At 51.6% G+C, this 14,544-nt stretch overlaps 1 protein-coding gene across 5 annotated transcripts in view; it reads right to left on the bottom strand.

The window, feature by feature from the left end:
- DENND2B (DENN domain containing 2B) overlaps positions 1-14,544 on the bottom strand; it is a gene marked incomplete at its 5' end in the record, with an annotated part of 51,253 nt that overhangs the window by 25,846 nt on the left and 10,863 nt on the right. For 2 of the 5 annotated variants that reach the window (XM_081099440.1, XM_081099441.1), the window contains 2 exons: positions 5,799-5,935; positions 9,657-10,919. In XM_081099440.1, coding sequence (XP_080955566.1) covers positions 5,799-5,935; positions 9,657-10,919 — 1,400 coding nt within the window. Of the gene's footprint in view, positions 1-5,791; positions 5,972-9,656; positions 10,920-14,544 lie in introns of those variants that run through there. The other 3 variants (XM_081099438.1, XM_081099439.1, XM_081099442.1) reach the window with 2 other exon arrangements.

Raw genomic sequence — 14,544 nt, 5'->3', positions numbered from 1 at the left:
TCCTCCAAGCTCATCAAACCCACGCTGCCCTGGGCCAGAGGATCAGCCAGAGCCCTATCCTCATCCCCAACCTACAGCGCGAACTGTCTCAACTCCTTTAGATCAGAGCTTCTCCAAACTACTGACGTTTGGGCTGGATAATTCTTGTCGTGGTGGACTGTCCTGTACGTGCATGTTTGCAGGATGTTTAGCAGCAACCCTGACCTCAGTCCACTAGAGGACAGCAGCATCCCCTCAGTTGTAACAACCAAAAATGTCTCCTGAGCAAATGGAAGGGTGGGTGGGCGAATGGATAATGGGAGAGAAGAGAGGAAGGAAGGGAGGGAGGGACAGAGGGAGGGGAAATTGCTCGCCCACCCCCTAATTAAGGACCGCTGCTTTCATAGGAAATATAATCAATAATATTGTAATAACTATGCACAGTGTCAGATGAGTACTAGACTTATCGGGGTGATCACTTCATAAGATATATAAACGTCTAATCACTATATTGTACATCTGAAACTAATAGAATATTCTATGTCAACTGTAATTGAAGAATAATTTCTTTAAAAACCCACTGCTTTAGATAGATGTTTCTGGATTTCCTAATAGTTTCTGAGCGCCATGACATGTATCCCTCTTTTCCTCCATCCTTCCCTTCTCCCTCCCTCCCTCCCTCCTCTTCTCCCTGCTTTCTTTCCCCAGAATCAGAGCTTTGAACATTGATACAAAACCCAAACCTGAAAAACAAACAAACAAAAACAGATGTAGGAGACGGAAGCCCAAGGAAGGAACAGATGTACGACACTGACGCACAACAGTGGGAACGCCAGGTTCTCGACACGACGAGTCTTGCCTCTGGAAACAAAATTTCAGGAAAGCCTCACATGCCTGCTCCTCCTACCTGCCTAGTCCTCAGATCAGCCTCTTCGTCTCCAGCAATGCTTAACTTCCTGTCTGATATAACCAGGCCGCTAATCATTTCTCCAGGAAACGACCGCTGGCCCCAGCCCAAGCCCTGCCTCCCCCAGCCTTGGCTTGGGCCCTTCACAGCCCTAGTTCACCTGCTCCTCTCGGCTGCCTACACTGTCCCTGGCTGCCCTCTGGAGCTAAATCACAGAGATACTCCCAGTCATCTCCCCAGGAGTCAGGGTGCCAGGGGTGGGGGTGTGCAGAGACCAAGCAGGCCCTGAATCCCAGAGCCACTAACGTGAACCTGCTGAGAGCAAGTTAACTGTCAAAGCAGTAGTTCCAAGCTGGGGGAGGAGGAGGATGGAGGATAAGGCTTCGAACTTCCTTAGGGGGGCAGAGCCACAGTGAGGCCAGGGAAGCTAGGCCTGAGTGGAGGAACATGAAGTTTGGGATGCAGTCAGCGGGGCAGACTGCAAGGCTTATACCTGCATTCCTGCCCTGACTTCCCTGCTGCGGCCCCACCCTGCCCTGGGGGAGGTAGAAGAGGCGGCCTTCTTCCCTGGAGGCCTGGCCCTGAGCAACCCCATCTCCTCTCCTCAAGCCCAGCTGGGGAAGCCAGAGGTCTCAACCCTTCCCAGCTTAGCTGATGAGATAAGGGACAAGGGCATGGCCAAGAATTTCTGCTTCAAGCTCTTTTAAAGGGACTTGTCAGAACCCAAATGTATCACAGAGATCCTCTGGACGGAAGAGCCCAGCCCCACCCGGCCTAGCCCCGACTCCTCCCCATAGCTCCTCTGGTTATTAACCGAATGTGCCAGCACCACCTCCCTACACACACCCAACTGGAAGAACCAGTTAGGGAAGGAGTGTGTCTGTGTGTGTGCATGCGCGCGCGTATATGCACAGGCACTGAGAATTTCTCCAAAGAGAATCCTAAGCTTCCTGGACCACACCCATGACTAGGGCCCTGGGTCTGCTGCTTCCCTCCGCATCTACCTCTCTGGGTTCCAACCAGCTGTTTCTTCCGGTTCTCCGCTTCTCTGTCCCCAGCCCCTCTTGCACACACACACAGTGAAGAGAGGGCCAGGTTTAGGGCCCGACTCCCTCCACAATGCACAGCACATCGGATGGGAGCTCCAAGGGGCCAGTGTTACCCACCCACCCAGCCTGGGCACCATTTCCCACCTGCCTGGCACACTGTTCCCTGGGCTGTGCCTTGGGCTGCAGCCTCTATACTGTCAGGGCCCCTCTGAGCCTTACTGCTTCCCAGCCTGGGGACAAAGGAGAGAAGAGGGCAGAGGGAGAGCGGAGGCTTAGAGGGCTTTGCAGGCAGGCTGGCCAGCCTGTCCCCAGCTCCCACCCACTCAAGTTCCTGGAAACGCTCCCTCAGCCCCAGCGAGCTGACAGGAGTGGGAATCTCTGCAGGAATGCAGCCCGGGCTCCCTGGTCAGGCGCCCAGGCCACTCCACATAACTCCCTAACAAGCGGCTTCCTCGGTGCATTTTTAAGTGTCAGGCTCAGAAAGCAAATGATGATAAGGCTTTGGAGAAGAGCAGCATCTTCCGGGGCAGAGGTCAAGTTGGACAGGTGAGAATGAACAGCCCCAGGAAGCAGGGAGGCAGTCACTCTGCTTTTGAACCCCTCTATTGAAGTCAGCGGGATGAACCTCAGCCTGCTTTGGAGAACCCCACCCCAGTTCCCCAGGCGTCCCCTCTGGTGTGGGAGGGAGGCCAGCAAACTCCCAAGGCCCTGGTTCAAGCCCACTGCTCACAGAGAAGACAGGCCAGCCTCTGGGCCAAATGGCCCTCAGTCTCTCACAGACCAGGAACCCAGTCCAATGGGCTGCTCCCCAAGGTGGAGGCTTAGCCTGGGTGCTCTTCCCTCACAGCCCCATGCCATACACTCCTCACAGAGTTTCGTCTGTCCCTCTGCAGGTCAGGCAGCACAAGAGCTGGGTAACCCAAACAGAACCAGAACCAGAACCAGAACCAGACCCTCACATAGCACAGACTGGGCCCAGAACAGAGAGGCTTCTGGGAAATCAGAGGCACTGGTCAATCTGAGGCAAAAGTGAAACTGACACTCAGAGTTCAGAAACAGGGCCCCCTAGAGCTTCTGGAGGAGGCTCCAAATCCCTGATCCTGTCTCCAGGGATGGAGAAAGGGATGAGTCAACCAGAGTCTAAGAGAGAAAAAGCTCCCTCTAGCCTCCCTGGTCAGGTGCACAAATTCAGACCCGGCTGCCATGGGAGCTACAAAGAAGGAAAATGGGACTGAAGTAGCTACAGACCTGGAACCGACCCCACCCCACAGGGCAGAAGCAAAACCCAGGTGCCTGGGCCATTCCCCACCCTCCCTCCCACACTATCTCTCTCAACTCTCTACGCAGGTTCCAAAGATCCAGAGGCTGGTGAGTATCTAAGGAGCATGCCCCAGCTCCAATGCCAGCCCGTGCCAGCCCTTACACTGGTTCTAAATCATCCGTCCAAGAAGTGTCCAGGCCGCTCCTATGTTGTCTTGCCTCCTCATGCCACCTCTCAAAGCGGCATAAAGTCCCCTTTACTCGGCGAGGAGGCCCAACCCCAGAGACACTTACCTCTTTCTTCCTCTTCTCTCTAACCTGACCTAAGAAGGCCTGAGAACAGTTCTGCTGCTCAGGAAAGTGGCTGCAAAATTCTCTCTCTCTCTCTCTCTCTCTCTCTCTCTCTCTCTCTCTCTCACACACACACACACACACACACACACACACACACACACACCACCAGACACCGCTCCCAAACAACCCCAACCAGAGTCCTAGAATCATGGATCTCCGGACAGTTCAAATGGTTAAAGCGTCCCTTTCTCTCACTTCAGTTCTGTTCTACAAGAACATCCCCCCACCTGAAATCCCTGGGCGGCACAGAAGGGCTGCAAAGCTTCTCAAAGAGAAAACAGTGAGGACCAGTGTGGGCAGTGCCTCCTCTGCCCCGGGCAGCAGCCACAAGCGCCGTGGGCAGCAATGACATTACAATTTACTCCAAACAAGAGGAAATAGGAATTCATCCTGCAGCTGAGGTGGGGAGGGAGGTGGGGTTGTGCCTCTGATCCCCACAGCTCTTGACCCCAAAGGCTGGGTGACCCGAGGCTGGGTGACCCGTGTGTACAGAGCTTTTTCCCAATGGCGAGGGAAGAAGCCTCCCTCCTTGAGCCCTTTTGCTGTTGGAGGGATTTCACTCCCACAGCCTTCCTGTTATGACCTAATTTTAGATGGCTACATGCTAATCACTTCCGTTCCTGGGAAAGCAGTGCCTATGTGGATCTGATCACTGTAGCTGCTGCCTCAGAAATGCTGGCCCAGCAAGTTCTAAGGAGAAAAGGATGAGCCCAATGGCTCAGATCAAAGAGGGAAGAGGTGGTTTTCTTTTCCTAAGATCCCACAGTCTTTTTTTTTTTTTTATTGATTTTTTACAGAGAGGAAGGGAGAGGAAGTTAGAAACATTGATCAGCTGCCTCCTGCACACTCCCTACTGGGGATCTGCCCGCAACCAAGGTACATGCCCTTGACTGGAATCGAACCTGGGACCCTTGCGTCCGCAGACTGACGCTCTATCCACTGAGCCAAACCGGTTAGGGCAAGATCCCACAGTCTTATGAGAGACTCGAGGGTTCTCCACTGGGGCCACTTCTCTCTAATGTGTTAACTAAGACTATGTCCCCTCCAGCTTCAAGGCCTATGAAAGACACAGAGAGAGATAGGAGAGAGAGATGAGAAAGATGAGAGAGATCAGAGACAGAAAGAGGAGAGGGGGATGAGAAACAGAGAGAGGAGAGAGGAGAAAGAGATGAGAGAGTAGGCCACTTCCCTGGGACACACACTTTACTTGAGCTGAGTTAAAGCCCGACTCCCCCAAAGAGAACAAGGCCAGAATTAAAGTGAATGCCAAAAATAAACCCAACCCAGCCTAGATTATTGGGTTTTTATTGACCCTCAAACACAAGTCTGCCAGCACCAGGTCCTCCCAGCTGTCGGCGGACAATTCGCCAGAGTTGTCTTACATTCCTGACCTTCTGAGGAAGAGGAATTAATGGTTGCAGACTATCTTCTCAAAGATGTTTGAACAGCAAACAGCCTTGGAAGACAGGAATAGTCTGCCTCCAGGGCAGAGGCAGAGTGGATTCCTGACCAGAGCAATGAGGATAATGTCTCCTGCTGGGCAGGTCTGCAAGCAGCCCCTTGAAGAGACTGGGGTTTCCTAAACTGTGGGTGCTGCCTGTACCTGGACCTCCTCTCCACTGCCCCGTGGGACGTGGGAGCAGGGCAACCATGGAACACACGGCTCCTGCTGCTGCTGTGCGGTGAGTGACAAGTCCTCTCCTGTGACCCGGGAGTCTGCCAGCCTCTGTGAAACTGGGGCCGGCTGAACTGGTTAGCCCGCAAACAGAGAGAAATCTTGGGGGTTTTCACTTGAGGAGGTGCTTCGGTACATATTTAACCTCATTTAATCCCAACAGTAGTAATCCCATGAAGTATTATTACTATTATTTTTGTGGTTGCCATAACATCATCATGTTTGAGGTCTCAGAAAAGTTACGTGATTTGCCTAAGGACACAAAGCTAAGGAGGGGCACCTGTTGGACTCTCAGGCCTTCCAGAAATAAAAGAAAGGGATCATGTGGTTTCCCCCTTTTGTGGTCCCAGAAACCTCTTAGGTTTCAGTTGATTCGTTCATTCTAGGCTTTCATCTCTCAGCTGCCCAGTCCTTGCTAAGCTACTTCCTCTGATGACCATTTCCTTGAGAGGTCCCAGAAGCTGGACCCTGGCTGCCCACAGCTGACGAAGCAGAACCTGGAGTGTCCCCCTCCTGTTCATGTTCTGCTGCAGCCCCCAGAGGCAACCCCACCTGCCACCGGGCCACTGCTTACCCACAATGTCTTCATAGGCATTCTCTTCTAAAGTGCTTTTGGATCCAAACTTGGGTTGGCTCTCAGTACCATTCTCAGTGGGAGAAGAGGGGTACAAGGACTGGAGACTGGATGCATCCTCAAACTCAAAGGATTTTCTGTGGATAACAAGAACGAGAGTCATTCCAGCTGAGCTAGATTCCTACTGCCTTGTTGGGGAACGGCCATGGGCAACAGCAAAGACCAGATGTCCTCCTCCCAAGACCAGTTACTGAGCAAAGCACCAAGATGGATCCAAACTTTCTACCCAAGTGAAGAACTAGATGGTCTGAGAGGCCCCAGCCTGGGGGACTGCAAATAACACCAATGATGACAACACAGGTAAAAGGCTGCCTGACTTATCTCACAGTGCCGCTACCAGGTGTTATGCCATGAGGAGATGGAGGCTCAGGGAGATGAAGTGGCAGAGGCAGGACTCGCCCAGGATGTCTGACTCCAGGCTCTGAGCCTTTGACTTGGGCCCCCAGGCCTTCAGAATAGCCTCCTTGAGAAGCACCTGCCTTCAGAGTGTCACATCACGTAAGCATCCTTGTGAGTGCTCCTGCACTAAGCGGCCAGTAAGGGCTCAACACTGGACGGGTGAGTCCCAGGGTTGTTTGGGGGTTGGGGAAATAGTTGGTGGTAGGTGGTTTGTTGGAACAGGAAGTGCTGAGCCCTCAAAACCAACCACACCACTTCTGAGGTGGAAGTAGGAGGGCAATCTGTAGCCAGAAGCTACTTCCAAGACCCAGCTCCCCTGCAGTTACTCACTAGCTCAGTTCCAACCCCCACATCACCTCCTCTACTGGAGAATTTCAAAATCACAGCATGTTTGCACCCCAGACACCATGAGTCACAGTACTCTCTACTCCTCTCCTTCATTGGGGAGGCACTTCCCCCATCTAAGACTTGACCCCAGCTGCATTCTCTCCCTCTCCAAGGCAGGTCCCCAGCAGGCTCCTGGGAGGGAGAGAAGGCAAGGCGCTCATTGAATCCCTCCTTTTACCCACAAACACCTCCCTCTTTTTTTAGGTACCGTTAGACCTTTCAACCAATGAAGTCCTTTCTCTCTTGTTTAATGAAGAACTCTTGCTGAGAATCCTGGGGTGCAAGTCAAGGACTAAAAGTGTCCCACAGGCTACATCTCGTGCTCAGCTTGCCTGGCTGCTCTGCAGCACCTGACACAACTGAACACTCGACGCTGCCACCGCCTCCCCTCGCCTCTATGACATCGTCCCTCCTAGTTTTCAAGGACCTCTCTGGCACTTTCTTTTCAGGCTCTTGTGAAGGATCCCCTTTTCCACTCACCTTTCAAATGCCAGGGTCTCTGAGGGTTCTGTTTTCAGGACCCTTGCTAACTCGGCACTCTTGGGGGCCAGATACTGAAGGCCATCCCCCTAATTACCATTTCTACCATGAGGACTCCCAAATCTCTGTCTCCGGCCCAGACTTCTCAACAGTTAATATCCAATGGCTGAGGGCAGTGGTTCCTGGATTTTGCCCCTCAGACCACGACTGGTCTGAGATCAAGCTTTCATTAATACAGGGTGCCCCCCAAAAATGTATACACACTTTAACAGCTGAAGCTCAATTTTGAAAATGAAATGTATTTTTAATAAACACTGTCTTTATAATTATTCAAAGTGTGTATAGACATTTTGGGGGGACACTCTCTATATATAGTGGTGTCAACACCTTAGGCCAGTAGTTCTCAAGTCAGCAAATAAGACACAAATCATGAAAATCCCTCAAAGGCCAACACACTGTCTTTCATTAAGACTAATATAGTCAGTTTCTCCACCAGATTTATTTTTTTCTGTTTGAATACGAGAAGAAATATATTTTTTAAAATATGTTAAACACAAGAATCATACCTGCACAACAGATACAAACTTACCATTTCATGCTTCTCAGGGGAATATGCCGACTGTGTGGAAAGGCAAATGAAATAGCCTGTACTTTATGAACCATTTTTCCCCCCAAGAGCACAGATTTAAATTTGTCAAGTTAATTCTTATATGAAGCGAGTCCACCATACATGGTGTATGTGTGTGTATCTATTGTATGTAAATGTAGCACGCACGGGAGTATGTGTAAAACCTCCAGGCTGATCTGCGGCCTCCCCACCGCCTTATTTCACCTAGCTCGCTGCTTTCTGCCACTCTCAGTTTAGCCCAGCAGCCCCATGAGGCGGCGTCCCTTGCTCTCCAGGCTAATTCAGATGCCTCCCCCTCTAGGTCTCTGCAGGTCCCACACCGACAGGGGCCATGGCGTGTGGCACAGCATCTATGATTTATTCGTGCCTCTGTCTCCTGCACCAGACCATGAGCTCCTTGAATGGAAGAACCTTGTCTTATTTGCCCTGGTATCCTCTTGACCAGCACAAGCAGGCTCTAACCAGGTAGTGTTTATAGAGGTGGGTGAATAGACACAAGCAAGCACTCTTAGAGAGCTGTTAAAGACTTGAAGAGCCAGTGAGCATGTGGGTGGGCCAAAACATGGGATTATTCTTGGCTCTTGTGACTCATGGGTCTGAACCTCTGTGATATCTTCCTCCCTGCACATGGCAGGAAAGGTTCTCTATGAGATAGGACGTGCTGGATGAAGCCTGAAATATGGGGTCGGACTGAAGACTTCCTACAAGTGAAGCAAACCTGGGTGCCCATCTGACTTTGGGTTAGAGGAGAAAAGCTGAGGGTAGGAACATAGGCCTTCCAAAGGAAGTTGGCTCACAGTCTACTCCAAGTCACAGACTAAGATGCCTCCCAGCTTTCACCAACTCCAATAGCTCCAATGCCCAAGTCACCATAATGGTGATGATGGCCTGGGTAGTCAGGGTCAGGAATGCTGAGACTGACCAGGAAAACAATGTGAGTCTCAGGAGAGGTCATTCTTAAACATGGCCAAGAAGTAGGTGAAATGTTCTTTCACTCCTTTTCCCTTCAGGATCCAAGGATCCCCTTTTCATACATGCCCAGGTTTTCATATGGCCATGTAGCCCTCAGGGAAGAGGAAATCATGTTAAAGGTGTCAATACTATCTATATATATAAAAGGCTAAATGACTGTCTGATGGGCCAACCGTCCAACCAGCCGGTACATATGATGTGCACTGACCACCAGGGGGCAGACACTCAACGCAGGAGCTGCCAAGCTGTGGTGACTTGGCAGTGGCGGTTCTCAGGTGATGCACCGTGGAACCAGAGAGGAAGGAGCCCGATTCCTCGCAGGGCTATGCGATTCCACCTTCAGCCGTGGGTTATGTTATTACTGGGGCACTGTCGCCCCAAGTCTGGTTTCTAATTAATTTCCTTTCAGTGTGCATGAATCCGTGCACCGGGCCACTAAGATGTGTTAATAATAACATGCAGTCTTCAGGTAATGATGCACTCAAAGAACTAACTTTTGAGTGCTGGCACTTCAAGTAGGCATGAGGCTAAAGTCCTACAGGTCTTCTAGGGCCTGTCTATTCGATCTAAAAGTAATGTGGCCTTACCTTCCCGAAGAACACGGAACAAGTTCCAGTAGGGCCCGGACACAGCCCAACTCTACTCCAAAGGCCAAACCCAGCCAGCGTGTTCAGTACCGGCATTTGGAAGAAGCATTCCCACCCCCCCCCCCCCACCACCACCCCCACCCCCCGCCAGCCTCCCTGCCCACATTTCAGTATCCTCCTCCAGCAAGAGTAGAACAATCTCTTTTTCTGCTGGCTCACGTTACCACTTGACAATCATCTGGTGCTTCAGAACTTATAAAATCACGACTGACTTCGACCCTGACTACAATCTGCTCTTGTAGTCTCCATTGGAAAGAAAGCCATCATGCCAGGACCATGCGTTACCTGCTCTGGGACTTGCGGTGACCACGCACGTCCTTCTTGGGTCTCCGGGTGACTGGTGGGGCTGGGGTGGAGGGCAGGGGAGGTGGAGCAGCAGGTGAGGGCGAAGGAGGTAGACCATTGCTTGGCTTACTCTTAGGGTTCTTGTCAGCCTCATATTCAAAGGTGCGCTTGGGTTTGGGGACAGGATTCACAGCGGAATCAGGGGAGCTCTTCGATGGCAGCAGCTGGGAACTTGAGCTATTTCCCGGGGTCCCTGGCTTCGTGGAGCCACTGCCTTCCCTCTCTAGGGGTGGGCCTGCCTCCCCTCCAACTCCAGCCACTCCTCTTGCCCGGCTGCCAGCGCTCACATTCGCGCTCCCCGTCAGTTCCTCCAAGGTGCCCAAGGTCCCAGTCTTCCTTCTTCCTCGGTCTACACTGTAGCAGCTGCTGGGGAGCTGGGGGAGCCCCCGGCCTGGCTGCTCCTTCAGGGCCTGTTCAATTTTCTGGATGCGACTCAGCACTGCTGAGCTCTCCTTCCTGCTGCCGTGCCCCCTGAGGAAGGCACTGGGCTCACTCCGGCCTGGCCATTTCTCCAGCCGGTAGAAAGAGTCCCGGACAGGGAGGGCCTCTCCTTCCTCCTCGGTCTCAGGGTAGGAACACTCAGAGAAGGTCCTGCTCATCCTCCGGAGGCCCTTGAAATCAAAGGTCTTTTCTGAGCTGCAGGGGGACGGCACGACGCTGGGACAGCCCACACTGGGGCAGCCCTCACTGACCGCCCACTCGCCCCCAGAGCCCTCCCGCTTCTCTCCACACGTGCTCATCCTGGGCAAAGTCTCTCGGCGACCCTCCCATGCTGAAATCTTCTCCCGGATGCCCAGGCTGTGGGCACGGGTGCCAGTGCGGTTCTGAAAGATGCTCCGTGGGTTGGAGGCTGACCCCAGGGACGGAGTGCTGTGGGCAAGGGGGAGGCAAGCAGCTACTCCCTCTACATCCTGGCCTACCCCCAGCACATTCTCCTTCTGGTCCTCTCTCTTGCACACTGAAGGGCTTCCGTCCAAATAACTGAAGCTGGTGGCCTTGAGGGGACAAATGGGTGGTGAAGAAGTGTCTGGGGAGGAAGCCTGAGGGTTTGGAGGTGAAGGCTCACGGGGGTGCCAGTCCTTGAGGAGCAGCCGGGAGCTGGAGCGGCTGGGGTACCTGCAGGCTGCCGTTTCACTATCACTGAGGGGGTAGATGGGACTCCTTGGTGGGGAGAGAACTGGAGGTGGAGAGACTGACTGAGACCTAGGGCAAGAAAAAGAAGAGAAAACGGCAGTGAGAGGCCTGACTGCCACAGGCATCGTGTTTTAATCCCGGAGAGCTCAGTGGCTCCTTCCTGTGAGACTCTCAAAAGCATTCGATTCACGTAATGCACCTTCGCAGCTGTCCTCGGGGAAAGAGCGGCTCCTGGCCAACAGCAGGCCCCTCTGCCCAAGTCAACCCCAGAGGTCCCGGGACTGCCAGCAGAAGCCGGTTCTGTGACGGCAAGAGCATCCCGGGAGTTCACACCTGCCAACTAGAGACAGAAAGACCAGTGGTGTGCTGCTAAATTCACAATCACTCTCTGGGGAGAAAGCACAGATTTGTAGCACTTGCCAGGTTCCACAGTATGAATATTCCTACTAAGGCTGATTCTAGGCTATCAGGGTGATGTCACTGAGTGAGGAGCTGGGAAGTGATGCTAATGATGGGTCCTCATGACCTGGCACAAAGCAGCTCCAGCCAACAGTTCCTGAAGTCACCCCCAAATATACACTCCAGCCCTTTGATGTGTCTCCTTAACAAGCCCCCATCTCCCCTGAGACGTCTGCTACTGGACACAGATACTGCTCCTCAGCTTGGGTGTCCATCAGAGTTCGGATCCCTGAAGGTCTCAACAGGATCAGAAGGGCCCCTGGAGAAGGAATCCTTTCCGCTCTCAATGAGGAGGCTAATGAGGAGGGGAGGACACCCCCCCAGCTCCTCTCCAGCAGTGGCAGCCCATCAGACAAGCACCGTCCACTTCCCAGCTCCCAATCCACACACAGATCTTAACAAATATCAGGAATCGTTCTAAATAAATGCTTTTGCATAGATTAACTCATTTAATCTTCATGAAAATTCTATAGGGTTATTATCACTTATTATTATCCTCATGTTACAAATGAAAAACACTTAGGCATAGAAAGACTGTCTCATTCAAGATCACTCAGCTGGCAGGTGATGAAGCCACAACATGAACTCACACTACACTAAGCTGCCTCTCTAAAGAGGAAGCAATGGCCCCTGCCACCTTCGTGAACCATCCAGGCCCCCAGATGGAGCTCAGCAGACACTCGCACAGCAGTGGGCACAACCCTGTCCGGAATGCAGCATTTGTAAGTATCAGGGGACCTCTTGGTCTTCCTTACTGGACCATGATTTCTTCCAGGTGGAGGAACCCATACGTGGTATCTGGAAGGTACTCAGTGAATGAGAAACAAATAAAGAAAAAGGCAAGGGTGGCTCTGACCGGTGTGGCTCAGTTGGTTGGACATCGTCCCATGTACCAAAAGGCTGCTGGTTTGATTCTCAGTCAGGGCACATGCCTGGGTTGTAGACTCATACCCCTGGTAAGGGGCATGCAGAAGGCAGCCGTTCCATGTCAGAGGCAGCCCATTGATGTTCTGCTCTCACATCGATGTTTTGCTCTCTCCCTCTAAAAATCAATTAAAAAATTTTTTCAAAAAAGGTAAAGGTAAGCTTATCGAAGAGAACCATGAGCTGCTTCCTATTTGGCGTACTTTTCTAGTTGTCTACTTGGGTAATCGTTGTCAACTTTCGGAATTCTTCCCAGTCTCCGCTCAAAGCCAGCAGGGTTTTGCTAATATGCAAGCTCCAAAGGCCCACCTGACCCTAATGCCATGACCCGTGAAGCTGGGCTGTCCAGCCTCCCAGGCTCGAGTGCCATGCCAGCCACAGGACGGCAGCCAGCTGCCCCGGAGCCAGGCTGCTGTCACTGCTTGCTCACACACAGAAAACTGGAGCTTGAGTGAGTCAGGATTGGCCGACAATTCCCTGTTGGGTCACAGCCTCTGGCTGCCCCCGATCAACAGGAAACCTCAACATGCTCAAGTTGTTTTTAAAAGGGCAAGTCAAACAAGAGCCATCCCACGTGTACATGGGCACAGCTGAGAGAAATTCGGTGCCTAGCCAAGCTGATGACCAAAGAGACTCCGCTCAGCAAGGAGGTGTGAACAGAATAAGCCTCAGTGCTCCCTAGAGTAGGGAGCTGCAGGGCAAAGTGCCAGGCTTGAGCCTGGGGAGAGCCCAACCTCCTCACAGTGAGAGAGGCCTTAGGTCCCTCACTTATCCTACAGGACCCTGGATGCAAAGGTCATCAGTCCAGCCCTGTAAGCCAGTGAGTGTCTGGGCGACACCAAGGACTCTGTTTCAGTTAACCTCAGTTCGAGAAGATGCCTTTAACAGGATAACTTTATCCTTTGCTTATTTCATCCAATAAATATTTAGTGCCAGGCCCTGCTCTTGGAGCTAGATACAAGAATAAATAAGAGACAAAAATTCATGTCCAAGTGAAGCTTCAAGTCTAGTGGGAGATGACAGGCACCTAATGAGACTCAGAATCTCTTAGGAAGCCTTTTCAGATCATGTATGGTCATTTCTCCAGACATGTTAATATAGGCTCCCTTAGGGATATGTCTGTTTGAACCCCAAGGCAAGAATTCACCAGTCCATAAAGCTACTGTTATTTATGGAAAGGTGGGGTGGCAGAAAAAATGGCGATGACCTCCGGTCTGTCTAATTCCAGCATGCTTTCAGAAAGAATCATTCTTAACTTCCCCAGTAGTTTCAGCATGGAGAAATCCCAAGTTAAGAAATTCTCTCAATGCCTAGCCTGCTTTACCTGAGGTTTTGTTTCTCTCCTGTCATGAAGGATAAAACAGAGAAGAGACTGGCCTTTTCCTTTAAAGGTCCTGGTCCCTGCTGATCTGGGGCCCAGAGCTTCACGTGCTCCTGGCCCAGCCTCCCCACACAGGCTTTCACCGCACAGAAGGCAGCATTCACTCACTCCAAGGTCCTAGGGATGAATTTGTCAGCAATACAGATAAGGCCCTGCTCTTCCCTCCATGTTTCTGATTCTACCCCTTATCAGGAATGTGAGCATGGGCAAAGCCACTCCCTCTCTCTGAGCTTCCAGTTTCAATTCCTCAAAATCGAGCTAATTACATCCCTGGGTTGTCATAATGGGCAAATGAGACTACGGATGGAAACGTGTCATACACTGGAACTCACTTGGACATACTGAGTTTCTCAGCAGGTTACACTAAGCCAGTTGTTCTCAGCAGAGGGTAAGTACATCATGGCCTTCGACAAGGTACTGACTTTGAGCAAACAACCTAATCTCTCTAAACCTCTGTTTCTTTATCTGTCAAATGGAGGTTAAAAGAACGTATCTCAGAGGGTTGTTGTAAGGAATAGAGACAACACACGTCAAGTGTTGGCTCAGTGGCTAACACATAGCCCTCAATCTTCGCTTGGTAATGACTAATATTAACAAGGAGCTGGCTATTCAGAATAATCGCTTGGCAAACTTTTTCAAGCAGCGTACCTCTCTGTCCTTAGATTCTAACTGTTCAGGGTGGGAGGGGAAGGGAAGGAACTAAATATAGCCATAAACTCTTTGCAGCTCATGCTAACAAAAGGAGGAATCTGTTTTCCTGCCCCTTGAATCTAGACTGATCTTGTGATTCGCTTTGACCAATAGGATGTGTTGGAAATTAAACTGTCCGAGTTCCAAACCTGAGGTCTCAAGTGGACTTGCAGTTTCCCCCTTCACACGCTTGGCATGCTGCCCGGAGACTGTCACGTAAGGAGGTCCGGCTAGCCTTTT

Source organism: Myotis nattereri, assembly GCF_964212035.1.
Source record: "Myotis nattereri genome assembly, chromosome: 9".
In the NCBI taxonomy this organism is placed as follows: domain Eukaryota; kingdom Metazoa; phylum Chordata; class Mammalia; order Chiroptera; family Vespertilionidae; genus Myotis; species Myotis nattereri.
Note: the sequence above shows the minus strand (reverse complement) of the source record. Positions and strands in the feature narration are given on the sequence as shown.